Below are 17,688 nucleotides of genomic sequence, written 5' to 3'. Positions count from 1 at the left end.
AAACTAAAGGTTATTTTGAATTGTTTTATCCTAACTAACCCTAAGTAACTAAGAATTTAATAGTGTTAAGGAATGATGATACATACAAAGATGTTATGTGTGGCACTGGGGAGGTAAAGGGGTAAGTGTGCATGGTTAATAGGAAAAGATGTCAAAAAAATGAAGCATAATAATAGTGCAATTTATCCTTGCTAAACGTACTGCAGTGTGCTATAATTAAATATGAAAACCTAAATTTATCTCTATGTTCGGCTGTCATTAATTTAACAGGGAGTGCACATGTTCTAATCTAATGGCTGATTTTTTTTCTCCATGTGCAGCATATTAAAATGTATATTAGCCTCAAGGTGCATAAACACAAAATAATAGACCAAAGGTTTTGGCCTGTGGAGAAAAAAATCCATGCTCAAATGCCGTCAAGTAGCTGGTGATGCAGGGGAGACACTCACTTAGCCTCATTAAGCCAAAGCTCTCTTTTGCTTGTCTTTTGTTCTGCATGACAGCAGCCTCTTTGTTGTATAATAATTCATTCCAAGTTCGTTCCAAGCTACTGAAACTGGTGAACTGTGGCCATTTTAATGAGAAGTATTGGTGGTATGCATAATCTGGAAGCCACGTGGACCAGGCAATCACAGAGCACTGCAGCCAGCAAAATGAGATACTGTCGAAATCACAAATTTGTCAAGTTGTTTTTGGACAGGGTATTATAATAAGCATTAAAATATGCATCCTATTACTCCACATCTGCCAGTCAAAGATCACTGTAATGAATGCATGCTGCAGGGTATGACCAGGCCGTTTTCCTAAGTAAAACAAACTGTAGAATACAAAAAAAATTATGTATTTTTGGCAGTGCCTGACTTCTTTTCTCTTTTTTAAAATCTTTTGCATCAGGAGTTGGATTGTCCTAGCATGATGTCCATTGTCAGCAGTGAATGCTGTAAAACCACCACAGTCAAAAAGCTAACATGGATACATTGTTTTTTAGTGGCCACATTTAGTGACTGAGAATACAAACCCCTACACTCAGTGCTTATAGCAAATTTAGCATATAGTATATATAAAACCCACAAAGATTAAACCATTTTAAATCCACTTTAGTAATCCTAGCTTTTGTTTTATGCATTTCTCATGCAAATGGCTTAGCTGTTAGGGATGTTATATTTTTATATAACAACCTGCGGTTTCAGTAAGAAGTGACACTGTAGATAATCACAACATGAACTTCCATAATAGTCTAGTTAGGGAAAAAAGGTAACGTTACAGAAGTAACAGTTACAGAAGTAATGTTACAGAAGTAAACTGTTCTTATTAATTTTTTTGGGCCTGGGATTGCTCAAAATTGTTTTTGGTTTGGCAAATGCTGGGAAAGAACACCCAGGGCAATAAACCTGCTAAGCTCTATTTGCTGAAAGGTGTCCATCAGCAACGTTAGGTCCTGATTGCCATGGGGAGTGCCCTACAGCAGTTCCATCAGATTGTTAAGCTACATGACTGTGGAAGTTTCTCCCTATTTCAAGGAAGGAGTGTGAAAAGGAGGAGTAGGGGGAAGCAGTATCTTTCGCTACTGATCATGAATATCCCATTAAAAATTTCTGTAGCACCTCTTTGACTCTCTCCAGCCTAATAACCACATTTGAAAATAACCATTAGAAATTACAATGGGAAGTTGCCATAATACCTTAACACAAGAGTCAGTTTTTCCTTGATCAGTGATGAGCCTACATTTATGCAGACCTAGCGGGCTGACAGAGCCCTATTTCAGAGGTAAAGACTTGGTAATATAAAGAAAGGAGTTATGCAGCTCGAACTTCGATCTTTGTTTTTTCACCTCCCAGAAGCAGTGATAGGGTACAGGGAGACATTTCTTCACCAACACTAACAGATACATAGAACCATAGAATATCAGGGTTGGAGGGGACCTCTGGGGTGAAAGTAAGTTAAAGGACTTACTGGTACGCCGGAGTCCTGAGCAGGATCGTGGCCTCAACCGGAAGAAGCATAGCCTCAACTGGAAGAGGAGGGGCCTTTAAATCAAGATTTAAAGGCCCCGGGGCTCCAGCTGCAACTGGGAGCCCCAGGGCCTTTAAATCACCCCTGGAGCTACCAGCGGGGAGCCCCTGGCCCTTTAAATCACCACCCGAGCCAGGCTGCCGGAGCCCCAGGCTAGTGTGGCAGGGCTCCCATGGGAATTTAAAGGGCCAGGGGCTCCAGACGCTGCAGGGATCCCAGGGCCCTTTAAAACACCGCCCGAGCCCCACTGCCAGAGCCACAGGGTAGCGGCGGCAGGGCTCCTGTGGGGATTTAAAGGGCCAGGGGCTCCAGCCGCTGCAGGGATCCCCGGGCCCCTTAAACCGCTGCCCGAGACCCCCTGCCAGAGCCCCAGGGTAGCGGCGGCAGGGCTCAGGCAGCGCTTTAAAGGGCTGGGGCTCCCTGCAGCGGCAGGAGCCCTGGCCTTTTAAAGCGCCACAGCCCTGTCGCCGCTACTCCGGGGCTCGGGCAGCAGGGCTCGGGCAGTGCTTTAAAGGGCCCGGGGCTCCAGCTGCTGCGGGAAGCCCCGGGCCCTTTAAATCGCCAGCCTGGGGAAGCCGGTCTGGTCCGGCACAGTGTACTGTACCGGCTTACTTTCACCTCTGGAGGACCTCAGGAGGTCATCTAGTCCAACCCCCTGTTCAAAGCAGGATCAATCCCCAACTAAATCATCCCAGCCAGGGCTTTGTCAAGCCTGAACTTAAAAACCTCTAAGAAAGGAAATTCCACCACCTCCCTAGGTAACCCATTCCAGTGCTTCACCATCCCCCTAGTGAAAAAGTTTTTCCTAATATCCAACCTAAACCTCCCCCTCTGCAACTTGAGACCATTACTCCTGGTTCTGTCATCTTGTTTAGTTTTGCCTTTGATCAGCCAGGCCATGAGCCAGCTTTTCTTCTCATTCCTGGCTAGGAATGTTAGTCCTGCCTTCACTGGGCTGCATGTTCCTTGTGAAGTACAGAAAACAAGGAGCTAATGTCCATGGGTTCTTTTCTCCATGGGGAGTTCAGAAATTTATCACTGCACTTTGGTGTTGTTTGATCTGAGGCTTCCATGTCAGGCTGACCTTTCCTTCTCTTATAAAACAAGTAGTGCAGTATTTTATAGTAATGTTCCCAAACATTAGGGAAACAGTGGAAATTTTGCTCCCTTAAGACTTAAATGGGACCAAGATTTTGCCTATATCATATAATACTGCAGGCTGGGGAGTGATTGTTGTATTTCCTGTACTTTTTTTAAATAAGAGAACATTTTGTGTTTTGGATCTTTTTTATACAATGCTGTAGTATTTTAATATAAGGGCTTTTTAGATGTTCCTGCCATGAGGCTAGAATTCACCAGGCTTCTGCAGATTGGAAGACAGACCCTTTAGGTTCTATGCTGTATTTGGAAGGCACAGAGATTTTAACTTTAATGGGAGGTCCATGTATGCAAAGAACAGACTAGACACTTAATATTTTTACTTTAGGGGGCTAAGAATTTTCTCTGATTACACACCAGATGGAGTCTTCAATATCCTGGAACATTATTATCTCTCATGTACTTGCAGATGGAGACCACCTACTATTGACATGCTTTTATAATAAACTTTCTTCAAATCTCCTTTTTAGCACTGTCCTAATTAATGATGAGACTTTAAAATAAAAATCAATCTGTTCTGCCTTTCAAATACTTATTAAATCAGATGTATTTATCATTCTCATTTCTTTACAGAGTCTTCTACAACTCTCACCTTCGGATGATATTTACTCAAACAAACTTCGATTTTTGCAAAGTTTCGAAATACTGGGTCAAAGCTAGTGTCATTTCCTTGTGTCTTTAATATCTTTTACAAAGCCCCTACTAGCCAATTTAATATGCAGGCTTATTTTTACTATTTAACTATTAGCATATATGCAGGTCACTAAGTGAAGTATGATTTTTACATTTTATGTTGATGTTAGTGAAACCACTCTAAAGACACATGCTATAACACTTTTCATGCCACCAGCTGACACCAATGTATTTCTTGGACATAATTACTTCAGGTCTCTGGAGTAAGATCAGTATGCAACTAATGACAGATTTCTGGGAGCAGCAGACAGGAAGAGACAGTGACTACATATATGAGATCAAATTACGCCCATGGGGAATATGGTACCCTGCCTAGATACCCTATGACAACACACTTATCTTAATCACTCTTATTCCTACACCTTCTGGAAAAACGCAGGAACATGTATTTTAAAACACAATTCTGTTAATTGTGGATGATAGAGACATATAATTATATACAGACATATATGTTATAGATCTGTTTTACAGCCATAGTAATAACTTTGGTTCGTGAAAGAACATTGTTCTTGTTCATCAATCTGAATGGGTCGTATACCTGATAAAAATGCCTAAAGACATCTGCAAGTGTAGCCAAGCCCTGAGATAAGTATGCTTTTACAAAGGTTTTTTTTTTTTTCCTAGAGAGAGTCAGTAGGAAAGATCTGATATCATCACCACCACCCCTTCCCAGACACTTTGGTGTCTGTTATTTGCACGATGAGATTATATCTGAGACGAACCCAAATCAATTTATCTCTTGCATTTAAACAATAGATTGGTAGTAATGAAAAGCTGACTCCTGGGTGATCTTAATAACAGTTGTTTGTGCCAAGGCCTCAAGTATCTGCATCTTAAACAACCCATCAGAAAAAGAAAAAGTGGTTCTGAAAAGCACAGAGGTAAAAGATAAGCTTTGTCTTCCTCTTCTAGTCTGATAGAAGGTCTAAGCTGTCACTTCCTCTGCAGTGGTCATGGTTAAAAGTTTATCTACCATAAAGAAGAAGGGTTTAAATTATTGGGGCTATATTTAATGGTATCAGAAACCTATAGAACACTGAATGAAAAATACCATTAAAAGTTAAAATTTACCAACGATTACTATTTTGTGATATCCTAAATAGTGCTGTTATTCCTGATATTTAGAACAGGAACTAACTACAGTATCTCATATACAGCAATATGGATACTATTGTTACATAGTGATTTCTTAATGATGAATGTAAAGGGATAAGGGATACCATTCCTCCATGGTCAGAGGCCTGCAGTTAGCTGTCTGCCTGATTAGATCCACCCTCTGCACCTGGAAAAAGAGCTGAAACTTAACTGGCTGATGCTCATAGAAGAGGGCAGCAGGAGATGGAGGGGGAGATCGCAAAACCCTCCAGAAAGCTGAGGGTCAGGGGTGTGTGTGCCAATAGACTGCTACTGGAGTTACTGCTGAGAGAGGAATTGCTCCAGAAACCAAATGGACAGAAGGGAAACTGTGAAATTCTTTTATTACTGAGGCTGTGAGGTAAGAGACAAATTTTGGACTACTGAACTTACCGGTGTGAAGGAGTGACTTGGTGAAGGAACTGCTCAGCTTGTACAGACTTTGAGGGAAGAATTTGTGAGGTTTTGATTTTTTTGTTGTTAAGAAGGTTTGGCATAAAAACAACTATCCCAATTGGAAACTGCTTCCCTGGCTTCTGTGAGAGAGCTTCAGATAGAATTACCTCAGGGAACAAGCTGGCTCAGAGATTAAAACCCAGTCTGGTAAAAGGAGGGTGCTATAAGATAGATCCAGACCTTCCAGTGGCCACACCAGCCCCAACCATACCCCAGTCAGGGGACCTCTACAGGCCTCAAACCTAAACCTAGCCTGGGGAGACCCTACTGGCCCCAGCTTGGGGAGCCTTACCAGGCACAACAAAAACACTACCCCAAGGACCTCTACAGGGCACAACCCTAACCCTTGCCATACAGCATTGCAGAGTCCACCCTAACTCTAGCTCAGGGAGTCCTACTATCCTGAATCCTAATCCTAGGACCTCTACAAACCTTGACACTAACTTTAAACCTTGGAAGACTTACCAGCCCCATTCCTAACTCTAGACCAGGGGTGGGCAAACTTTTTGGGCCGATGGCCACATCTGGGTAGGGAAATTGTATGCAGGGCTGGGGCAGGGGGTTGGGGTCCGGGAGGATGTGGGAGGGGGTGCGGTGTGCAGGAAGGGGCTCAGGGCAAGGGATTGGGGCAGAGGAGGGGTGTGGGGTATATGAGGGGGCTCAGGGAAGGGGGTTGGGCTGCACGAGGGGTGCAGGCTGCAGGAGGGATGCAGGCTGCAGGAGGGGGCTCAGGGCAGGGGGTTGGGGTGCAGGAGGAGTGCAGGGTGTGGCAGGGGGCTCAGGGGGTTGGGGTGCACAGGGGTACAGGGAGCTCAGGGCAGGTGGATGGGATGCAGGAGGAGTGCTGGGTGTACGAGGGGGCTCAGGGCAGGGAGTTGGGGTGCAGGAGGGGTACGCGGTGCAGGCAGGGGGCTTAGGGCAGGGAGTTGGGGGGGTGGGGTGCAGGAGGGGTTTGGGCTCCGGCCCGGCGCTGCTTACCTAAAGTGACTCCAGGGTGGCAGCAGCACGCACTAGGCTGCATGCCTGCCCTGTCCCCAGCTCCCTGCCGCTCCAGGAAGCGCTGCGGCCCCTGGGGGAAAGGGAGGGGAGGGCTCCGCGTGCTCTGCCCTTGCCGTGCCTCGAGGTACCTCCCCCGAAGCTCCCATTGGCCAGGAACGCGGAGGGCGGTGCCTGGAGGCATGGGCAATACATGGAGCCCTCTGCCTCTGCCCCCCCCCACCCCCCGCCTGGGAGCCTCATGGACATGGTGCCGGCCACTTCTGAGAGAGGCACGGGGCCCACGGTGTCACAGGGGGCAATCCCGCAGTCTGGATCCAAAGCCCTGAGGGGCCGGATCCGGCCCGCAGGCCATAGTTTGCCCACCCCTGCTCTAGACTGTGGAGCCTTACCAGGCCAAACCGTAATCCTAGCTCAGGGAGCCTTACCGGTTCCAAGTCTTAACACTACTCGGGGGCCTCTACAGGCCCATTAAAATATATTTACATTTCAAATATAAGAACGGCCATACTGGGTTAGACCAGTGGTCCATCTAGCCCAGTGTCCTGTCTTCAGACAGTGGCCAATGCCAGGTGCTTCAGAGGGAATGAACAGAACAGGTAATCATCAACTAATCCATCACCTGTCACCCATTCACAGCTTCTAGCAAACAGAGGGTGGGGACATTTCACCGCATGGTTTTGCATCCCTGCCCATCCTGGATAATAGCTATTGATGAACCTATTCTCCATGAACGTATCTAGTTCTTTTTCGAACCCTGTTATAGTGTTGGCCTTCACAACATCCTCTAGTAAAAAGTTCCACAAGTTGACTGTGTGTTATGTGAAGAAATGCTTCCTTTTGTTTGTTTTAAACCTGCTGCCTATTAATTTCATTTGGTGACCCTTAGTTCTTGTGTTATGAGAAGTAAATAACACTTCCTTATTTACTTTCTCCACACCAGTCATGATTTTGTAGATCTCTATCATAATACATTCCACCCCCATTAGTCATCTATTTTACAAGCTGAAAAGTCCCCATCTTATTAATCTCTCCTCATATAGAAGACATTCCATATCCCAATTATTTTTATTGCCCTTTCCTGAACCTTTTCCAATTTCAATATATCTTTTTTGAGATGGGGCAACCAGATCTGCATGCAGCATTCAAAATGTGGGCGTACCATGGATTTATATAGAGGCAATATGATATTTTCTGTCTTATTTACTATCCCTTTCCTAATGACTCCCAACATTCTGTTTGCTTTTTTGACTGCCACTGCACATTGAGTGGATATTTTCAGAAAACTATCCAGAATGATGTCAAAATCTTTTTCTTGATTGATACCAGCTAATTTAGACCCGTCATTTTATATGTATAGTTGGGATTGTTTTCCAATGTGCATTACTTTGCATTTATTAACATTGAATTTCATCTGCCATTGTGTTGCCCAGTCACCCTGTTTTGTGAAATCCCTTTGTAACTCTTCAGTCTGCTTTAAACTTAAATATCTTGAGTATTTTTGTATTATCTGCAAATTTTGCCACCTCATTGTTTACCCTTTTTTCCAGATCATTTATGAATATATTGAACAGCACTGGTCCCAGTACAGACCCCTGGGGGGCCATCACTATTTACCTCTCTCCATTCTGAAAATTGACCATTTAGTCCTACCCTTTGTTTCCTGTCTTTTAACCAGTTACTGATCCATTAGAGTACCTTCCCTCATATCCCATGACAGCTTACTTTGCTTAAGAGCCTTTAACAAAGTATTTGTGGTTTTCTCTATATTTGGAAAGGACAGTTACCTGTTCCGTAACTGGCGTACTTTGAGATGCGTTGCTCATGTCTATTCCACAGTAGATGTGCGTGCTCGCCACGTGCACCGGTGCTGGAAGTTTTCCCTTAGCAGTATCTGTACTGTGGGAGCACTGTGGCAACCCCTGGAATGGCGCCTGTATATCACGCTATAAGGGGAGCCACAGGCTCCCCCCACCCTTGGTTCTTTCTTGCCGGACAACTCCGACAGAGGGGAAGGAGGGCGGCATGTGGAATAGACATGAGCAACACATCTCAAAGAACACTAGTTACGGAACAAGTAACTGTCCTTTCTTCTTCAAGTGATTGCTCATGTGTACTCCACAGTAGGTGATTCCAAGTAATATCTGTTGGAGGTGGGTAGGAGTTCACGATAGTTCGGGACCAAGTACTGCCCTGCCGAACCCGGAGTCATCCCTAGACTGGGAGACAATCGCGTAATGCGAAGTAAATGTGTGAACTGAGGCCCAAGTAGCCTCCCTACAAATGTTCTGGATAGGGACATGGGCTACGTAGGCAGCTGATGAGGCCTGAGCTCTCATTGAATGTGAATGATTGGTGGCGAGGGGACCCCTGCCAGATCATAGCACATGCATATGCACGAAGTGATCCTGCGGGAAAGCCGTTGGGTGGAGATAGACTGCCCCTTTGCCCACTCGGCCGAGGCAATAAAAAGTTGCGAGGATTTCCGGAATGGCTTGGTCCCATCCAGATAAAAAGCCAGTGCCCTACGCACATCGAGCGTGTGGAGGTGGCGTTCCTTGTTAGAAGAATGGGGCTTAGGACAGAGCACGGAAAGAAAGATGCTCTGTTCCATATGGAAGGCGGAGACCACCTGCAGGAGGAACGCCGGGAGTGGGTGGAGCTGGACTTTATCCCTGTGGAAGACCGTATAGGGAGGTTCCGAGGTTAAGGCCCTAGGTTCCGAGACACATTGGGCTGACGTGATCGCTACAAGGAAGGCCACCTTCTATGAGAGGTGAGACCAGGAACATGTGGCCAGGGGTTCAAAAGGGGGCCCCGTGAGTCAGGACAAGACCAGATTGAGGTCCCCTTGCGGCATGGGGGGGGGGCGGTCTAGCGTATGGGAATGAACGGTTGAGGCCCTTTAGGAAACGGGAGGTCATCGAGTGGGAGAAGACTGAGTACCCTTGCACCGGCGGGTGGAAGGCCGATGTGGCCGCCAGGTGCACCCTGACTGAGGCAGGTGCCAGTCCTTGGGCCCTAAGGGATAAGAGGTAGTCTTATAAGTCTCCAGGATAAGCTGGAGAGGTGCAGTGGAGCGGGAGACTCCCTGCTCACTCGCCCACCTGGCGAACCTGGACCATTTTGCCACGTATGTCTGATGTGTGGACGGCTTCCTGCTTTCCAGGAGGTCTCGCCTTACCTGCTCCGAACACCTGTTCTCCTCCTTGTTTAGCCACAGAGCAGCCACGCTGTGAGGTGGAGCGCGGCTAGATTGGGATGGAGGAGGCACCCCCTGTGCTGGGAGAGGAGGTCCGGGCGGAGTGGCAGCGCCCTCGGGGGGGCCACCAAGAGGCGTAGAAGGGGCCTGTACCAGTGTTGACGGGCCCACGCCACGGCTATGAGAATGACTCTCGCCTTGTCTGCTTTCACCTTCTGAAGGACCCTGGTGATGAGGGGGAACGGGGAAAAGGCATAGAGGAGCTGGCCCGACCACCATAGGAGGAACGCATCGGAGATTGCGCCCATCCCCACCCCTCCCCTGGAGCAGAACCAGGGACAACGCCGGTTCTGGTGGGTTGCAAACAGGTCGATCTGGGGAACTCTCCACTCTCGGAAGAGCCAGTGAGCAACCTCTGAGTGGAGCGACCACTCATACCGAGGGGAAAAGACCATGCTGAGGCGGTCCACTTGCGTATTGTGGACACCCGGGAGGTGGGACGCCCTCAGGGAGATATCATGGGCTATACAGAACTCCCATAGGTTCAGGGCTTACCAGCAGAGGGCTAGAGAGCGAGTCCCGCCTTGCCTGTTGATGTAGCACATGGCAGCGGTGTTGTCCATGAGGACTCTGACCACCCTGCCACGGAGGTGCGTGAGGAAAGCCACGCATGCCAACTGCACCGCCTTGAGCTCTTTGACATATATGTGAAGGGACAAGTCCGGGGTCGACCACGTTCCCTGGGTCTGCACGTTCCCTGTGTAGGCTCCCCAGCCGAGGTCTGAAGCATCAGACACCAGGTCTATGGACGGGCTGGCATCCCAGAAGGGAACTCCTTGCAGCATATTGCTCGGGCAAGACCACCATTGAAGGGAACCCAGTATCGGGGACGGAACCATGAGCACCCTGTCTAGGTCGTCCCGAGCTTGGGAGAATTGGGAGGCTAGCCAGATCTGGAGGGGCCTCATTCGGAGTCTGGCATGGCAGACCACGTATGTACATGCTGCCATGTGCCCCAGAATTCAAAGGCACGCCCTCGCAGTGGTCACCGGGAAAGCCGTGACTGAGGTGATGAGATCCCTTAGGGTCTCGAACCTGTCCAGGGGGAGAGAGACTGTGGCCCTCGAGGACTCCAGCAGGGCTCCAATGAACTCTATGCGCTGAATGGGAACTAATGTTTATTTGGTTTCGTTGACCACTAGGCCGAGACGGGCGCATGTCGATAGGAACAGCTCCACATGGGTCTTTACCTCGGAGTGGGACTCCCCCTTGAGGAGCCAGTCGTCCACGTAAGGGAAGATCTGTACCCCCTCCCGCCTAAGGTAGGCTGCTACCACAGCCATACATTTTGTAAAAACCCTGGGTGCCGTGGATAGGCCAAATGGGAGGACCGCAAACTGGTAGTGATCCATCCCCACCAGAAAGCGGTGGAAGCACCTGTGCCTCTCAAAAATATGGATATGAAAATACGCGTCCTGAAGGTCCAGGGCCGCGTACCAGTGCCCCGGGTCCAGGGAGGGGATAATAGAGGCCAAGGACACCAGGCAGAACTTGGAACGGACTAGAAACTGGTTTAGGTCCCACAGGTCGAGGATGGGCCTGAGGCCCCCTTTGGCCTTCGGGATCAGGAAGTATCGGGATTAGAACCCTTTGCTCTGGAATTCCCCCGGGGCCATCAAGAAGGGTGGGTGATTTGGTGGGGGTGAGGTGAACTGCAACATGTAGCCCTTGGAAATGGTACTGAGGACCCACTGATCCGATGTTATGTGGGACCACGCCCTGTGGAAGGCAGACAATTGCTTGCAGAACACAAACTTTATTAAATGTGGGATCTCCCTGACAACAGGCCCGGTGCCTCCCCTGCAAATAGTGAAAACCACCTCTTTCCCTGCCTCTTGCCCTTGGAGGGCCCAGGCTGCGGGGCAGAGCGGGACTGCCGCTGAATCTGGCGTTTCTGGTCTCTGGGTCTTTTATACGGGGGCTTGTATCCACTCCTCGCAGGTTGAGCTATTTGGCCTTGTCCTTAGCCGTAGGGATGTAGAGGCCCAAGGTCTGCAAGGTAGTGCGGGAATCTTTCATCCCATGAAGCCTGACGTCCATCTGGTCTGCAAAGAGTGCCTTCCCATCGAACGGGAGGTCCTGCATCAGGGATTGGGCCTCTGTCGACAGTCCTGACAACAGGAGCCACGACGCCCTGCGCATGGAAATCGCGGAAGCCATTGAGCGGGCCGCAGTGTCAGCTGCATCCGATGCCAGTTGCTGGGCTGCTTTAGCAGTCACCACTCTGTCTTCCACCTGTGCCTTGAAGTCCTTCCTATCCCAATCCGGGAGGAGGGGCTCGAACTTAGGCAGAGACTCCCAAAGGTTAAAGTCATACCTGCTCAGTAGGGCCTGGTGGTTGGCTACCCTAAGCTGGAAACTCGCAGAGGAATAAAACTTTCTCCTAAAGGAGTCCAGCGTCTGGCGTCCTTATTTTTGGGGGTGGGCACGGGCTGGCCCTGTCGCTCCCTGTGGTTTACCGATTCCACCATGGGCGAGTTGGGTGCTGGGTGGGAATAGAGGTATTCGTGGTCCTTGGCCGGCATGAAGTATTTCCTCTATGCCTTCTTGGAGATAAGGGCCAAGGAGGCAGGGGTTTGCCAGAGGGTGTTGGAGATGTTGGCAATACCCTGGTGCAGGGACAGGACCACATGGCCCGGTGCTGAGGGAGACAGGACGTTGAAGAGGGAATCGGACGGACCCTCCATCTCCTTGGCCTGCAGCTGGAGGCTGGATGCCACCCGCTTTAGCAGGTCCTGGTGCATCTTGAAGTTCTCCTGTGGGACTGAGGGCGGAGGCACCGTTATGGTGTCATCCGGTGCCGGGGAGAGGGCCCACACGGAGCCGAGAGCCTCAGTTGGTGCCGGGGCGTCGAGCCCCAGATCAGAGTCTGGGCGCGGATCCGCCGACTCGTGACCCGCCGACTTGTCCCGTAGGTGGCTGGATGAGGCTGATAGAGTCTGAGATGCTCTGGCGACCGAACGAGCCCCCGTCTGGGCTGGCATCAGTGGCCACAGTACCGACTGGCACCACTGTCCTTGCCACGGGGCCCCTTGCCATTAACCTGCCTGAGAGCTCGATGGCACTATCTGTTCCGGCTGAACAGCGCGGACCGAGGGTGGGTGTCTGGGTGCCGAAGCCGAGGTCACCAATGAATGCTCAGTGCCCCAGGAATGGTGCCTGTGACGTCATCGCCCTCAGGACCTGGACCTTGACGTCGAGGAACGGTACCTGCCCAAAGAACTACTTCGGGTACCCGTGATAGCGATGCGAGGTCCGGCGCCCCAGTGCCGAGCACCGCAGGGGGTGTCCCGAGTGCGACATCTAGTTGATCGGGAGCTGGAATGGGAACGACGACGTCTATCCTGTCAAGAGCAGCTGTGGTACCCATGCTGTGCAGGCGAGCACTCCCGGTGCCTACGCTCGCTGGCAGGCGGTGTCGACGGCCCCCGCAACTCCTGTCCTGATGGCTACCTGGATGGTCTGGCCGGTGTTGAGGGTGGGCAGGAGCTGCAAGATGAGTGGCCACTGTGCGCCGAGTGGTGTGGGGAGCGATCCTCGCAGTGGGGCCTGTGCCCGGCTGCGTGCTTGGGACTGGCAGGCTCATAATGTCCTTCGCAGCCTGCATCACCTCCGGCATCGACAGCATCCGTACCGGTGGGGATGCACGGGCCGACGGTGCCGGGCTGCTTCGCTCCACACGAGTTGGAGGCCTTGAGCCCAGGAGGGAGCGAGGGCTACTCAACGCGGGACCAGCCTCCCCCTTTTCCTTGTCACGGCGCTGCTGTGAGGCCGAGTCCTTCCCTTGCTTTTTGGAGGGAGAGCGGTGCCGACTGGTCGAAGGGGCCTCGCTATGCACCGAAGACGTGGTGGCCGGCGCTGGGGCCAGTGCCAACTCCATCAGGAGAGCTTGAAGTCTTATGTCTCTCTCCTTCTTGGTCCTTGGCTTGAACGACCTGCAGATCTTGCAACGGTCGCTAATGTGAGTCTCACCCAGGCAGCGGAGACACTCAGCGTGCGAGTCACTCCTAGGCATAGAACGGCGACAGGAGTCGCACGCCTTGAAGCCTCGGGCATGGGGCATGCCCCGAGTCCACTCTAACAACTGAAGAAACAATCTACGAATGGTATCACTAAGGTTGAGAAGAAAAGGCTGCAGCAGAGTTGGAGCACAAGGTTCCGACTACCTTCACTGGTGGCAAGAAGGAACTGAGTGTGCGGGGAGTCCGTGGCTCCCCTTATAGCGTGATATACAGGCGCCACTCCAGGGCTCGCCATGGTGCTCCCCCAGTATGGATACTGCTAAGGGAAAAACGTCCGGCACCGGTGCACGTGGTGAGCACGCACACTTACTGTGGAATACACATGAGCAATCACTCAAAGAAAAACAGGAAATATCATGATCAGTTAACTAATATGGTGACCATTGTGGACACTATTACAACATGGACATTGCAAAGCAGCTCAAGTGCAGTGTCATGAGTATCTCTTACAAGGAGCTTTGCATCCATCTTTTACTTGTGTCAGCTAGCACTGGAAGATCCTAGAGCAATAATCTACTAGTAGACCATCCGCTTTTACCTGAACCTGATGGAAGAAATGGATTAGCAATAGCATAGGGAATTACTGTGGATGGCAACATTCAAAATCAGACTGTTTACTGAAATAGATACTACCACAAACAGATCTAGCTATGGTCAGGGCTGATGTCTATACAAGCATAAATGTACTTCTGTCAGATGTAGACATGTCCTAACTCTAAAAGGTCTACCCACTCTGTGATCTTGTTGTTGAAAACGATACCTATTTCCAGCTGTTTCTCACCGGTCTCAACTTCTGTCCAGGGGACAGATCCCCTTTTCCCAACGAAGGCAATAGGAATTCTGTCACTGACTAAATGAAGGGGTATCTGCCCTTTACATTTTTACATTGACTGTTCAATAAATCTAACAGTTTTTATTACTAGTAGCATATATTAGCCACATAGCTTTAGTATGCAAGATACTGTCACTGTTTCTTGTTTATCTTTCTTATAGGTCCTACTGAATGAATTAGCTTTCAAGTCACATTAAAACCAAGACACATTTGAAAAACTCTTTATAAAATATTTGTAAACCAGAATGTAGGATTTTGGCTGTCAAATTTTTATTACATGATATCCTTACATAGCTTTTGTACTAGTAAGAATTTTCACAGTACCTCGGTTTGTCACCTTCTCCTTGGTTTTGGATTTGATTTAGAGAAGGAATCAGATGAACATGTTATATCAGCTACTTACCATTCTAAGTATGGCGCTATTTGGATTGAATATATATGAACCTATAGTGCTTAGCTGAATTTGTAGGTACAGTACATGGAATCCAATACTGATGATAATTTATGAAGGTAAGAACACTGTTTCCTATAATATTGCAAACTTAGTTTATGATAACGTAATTAGTTACACTAATAACACTGCTTAGGCACGGTCTTGCTAATTATGATTTTATAAATATTAATGATATCTAGGCTGTGTGTTTGATTCCCTCTAGTACAGTCATTCATCATGGTATTTCCCTTATATCCAGGCTGCATTATTTTTCTTCCTTTTCCTCTTATTTGTTCGTTACTGGACATGCAGTCACCCTGAATTTGGGACTGAAATATAATATACTATTATCTCTTCAATGGTTCAGCCTGGATAAACTTTACATTTTGTCATCTGTTAGCAATGGTCCAATGATATAATTTTGTATTAAAGGCAATCAAATACAAAGTCAGTTATAATCTGTATCTCTTGCTCTTTTTAAATGTCTAACATAGCCAGAAAACTAGATTACATAGGACTTCGTTTTTATTCTTTTTCATGTGACCTGTTTCAAGTTAAGATTCCTTTGAATTATTAAATGCTTCCTTAAAGCATCTTTTCATACTACCTTTTTAAAGTTAATTATTGATGTAGTGACAAGCTGAAAAGACTAAAAATTGTAATTTTTTTCCTTTTCATTCAGAAGGACGTGAAAAATATCTTCTGACAATGGCTGTCTATTTAGTATAATAAAAAGGTAATACTAAGATAGAATACTGAATGTTGTTTTAAGGGAAGAATTGTTAACATCACTGTATTATACAAAGTGTAAATGCAGTGTGTATTTCTCTGACGATATCTGTTAAAGAGAAAGTTGGGACATAACCTTTTGAGCTGGGATTTAACCACATAAACTTAAGCAGCTGAAAGAAAACAGATTAGAATTTTTTTAAACACTAGTATTCAGAGCTTTAGGAATAAGATTGTCTTTTCCACAGAAAGATAACATTATAATTTTCAGACCACCACAGAGAACCAAAAAAAAAAAAATCACTAACCTCCTACTGAAAAGAAATCCAGTCAACAGCAACGATAAGCAGAGATTTGGAAACATTTGACACTGCAAATCCTATTCTTTTGTAATTCTTTACTTTTTACAACATTTTCAACAGGGTTATATTAGACTTTTAGAAGGATAATCAATAGCCATGATGCCATAACTGAAACCACTCTTCAAAGTGATCCCCTCTAGTAACTTGAAACAAAGACACAGACTCACTGCTGTGGTGAGATTTTAATTGGTACAGGGGGCAGGAGAGTGCCATTAGGGAGCCAGTTATATCTCCCTGATTCTGAACATGAATCTGCAGGATGCCTAGTGTAAGGAAGAACAGTCTTCGGGCTGCTGCAATCCACTCCAACTGGCCAGAGTCCCCAACAGGACTGCTGGAGCAAAGAAGAAGAATGATCTAGTGGTTAGGATGCTAGTCTAGAAGATCAGGGACCTGAGTTCAAGTTCCTGCTTTACCACAGACTTCTTGTGGTAGACCCTCAGGCAAGTTACTTAGTCTCTCTATGCTTCAGTTTCTGCCCTGTAAAATGGGGATAATAGCACTTTCCCACCTCAGATGTTCTAAGAATAAATCTGTTAGAGATTGCGAAGTGCTCAGATACTATAGTAATGGGGCCGCTGGAACACAGCAGGTAAACTGGCTCTGTGCCAACTAAGAGCTCTCTCATGCTTGGAGATCTCTCAGATGGCTGAGCTATTTGCATTTGGCATCCTTTGTGTGACCAGAGTGTTGCAAAAGGGTTGAAACATACTATGGATTCTGACCCAAAATCAGCCATGCAAATCTGAATTAAAAAGTACAATGAAGAGAGAATTTCTAATACTTTTTGTCTTTACATTCTATATTTAAAAAATAAGCCATGCTACTGTCAATGAAGTGGTGACATAATGTCAATGGTAACAGTAGTAATATGACATCACAAATTGCCTGGTGACTATTCAGAAGGGGACAAAAGACCTCATACCAACTAATTTTGATGGCAATGGTGACAAAATATGGCCACTGGGATAAAAAGCATAACCCATCATATGAAACTATGCTTGAAGCCAAAAGCTGATATCATTAGCCAAGAATCTCAGTGTAACAGCATACCTTTCCAATCAGATCAGCAATTTTGGGTACTGGTTTTCCTTTCTGATGGCACATGGTTGCAGGACTCTGTCCATCCCAGTCTTGAAGCTCCTCAATGCTTTTCAGATAAAGTAGGGCTCTCAGTCCTGTGCAGTAGTCCTCAATCACAGTGAAATCTTGATTCTGTACTGCACTGCACACCTATAAAACACACACCCAGCAATCAACAACAAATTTCCAATGGTATATGAGATTACTTGTGCTGTTTGAACTTACTGATGTTCAGGGGCCTTAAATGCAACTGTATTATGAACATCAGAATAAATGGAACTCAGGAATTTAAGCTAATAAGTTCCTTATCCTTGTGTCACCACTAGTGTAGAGTTGGAACATGAATTCTCACGCCAGACACAGCTGGGCCTACCCAAGCAAGTGGGAGAAGGCCTCCCGAAACAGCACATGCCATCCAGGAAAAGAACACTTTAGAGTGCAGGAAGACTTAAGGTCTCTCTCTCCGTATTAGTATTATAATTTGCACTCCGGTAGCACCTAGAGATCTGGGGTCC

The 17,688-nt window shown here is 47.5% G+C and overlaps 1 protein-coding gene across 2 annotated transcripts in view; it reads right to left on the bottom strand.

Moving 5' to 3' along the window:
- DPYD (dihydropyrimidine dehydrogenase) overlaps positions 1-17,688 on the bottom strand; it is a 613,360-nt gene that overhangs the window by 48,881 nt on the left and 546,791 nt on the right. For both annotated transcript variants that reach the window (XM_054037742.1, XM_054037743.1), the window contains exon 20: positions 17,144-17,323. In XM_054037742.1, the coding sequence (XP_053893717.1) occupies positions 17,144-17,323 (180 nt within the window). The remainder of the gene's footprint in view (positions 1-17,143; positions 17,324-17,688) is intronic.

The sequence above is a fragment of the Malaclemys terrapin genome, chromosome 8 (assembly GCF_027887155.1).
Source record: "Malaclemys terrapin pileata isolate rMalTer1 chromosome 8, rMalTer1.hap1, whole genome shotgun sequence".
In the NCBI taxonomy this organism is placed as follows: Eukaryota; Metazoa; Chordata; order Testudines; family Emydidae; genus Malaclemys; species Malaclemys terrapin.
The sequence above is the reverse complement of the archived record's forward strand: the minus strand, read 5'-3'. Positions and strand labels throughout refer to the sequence as shown.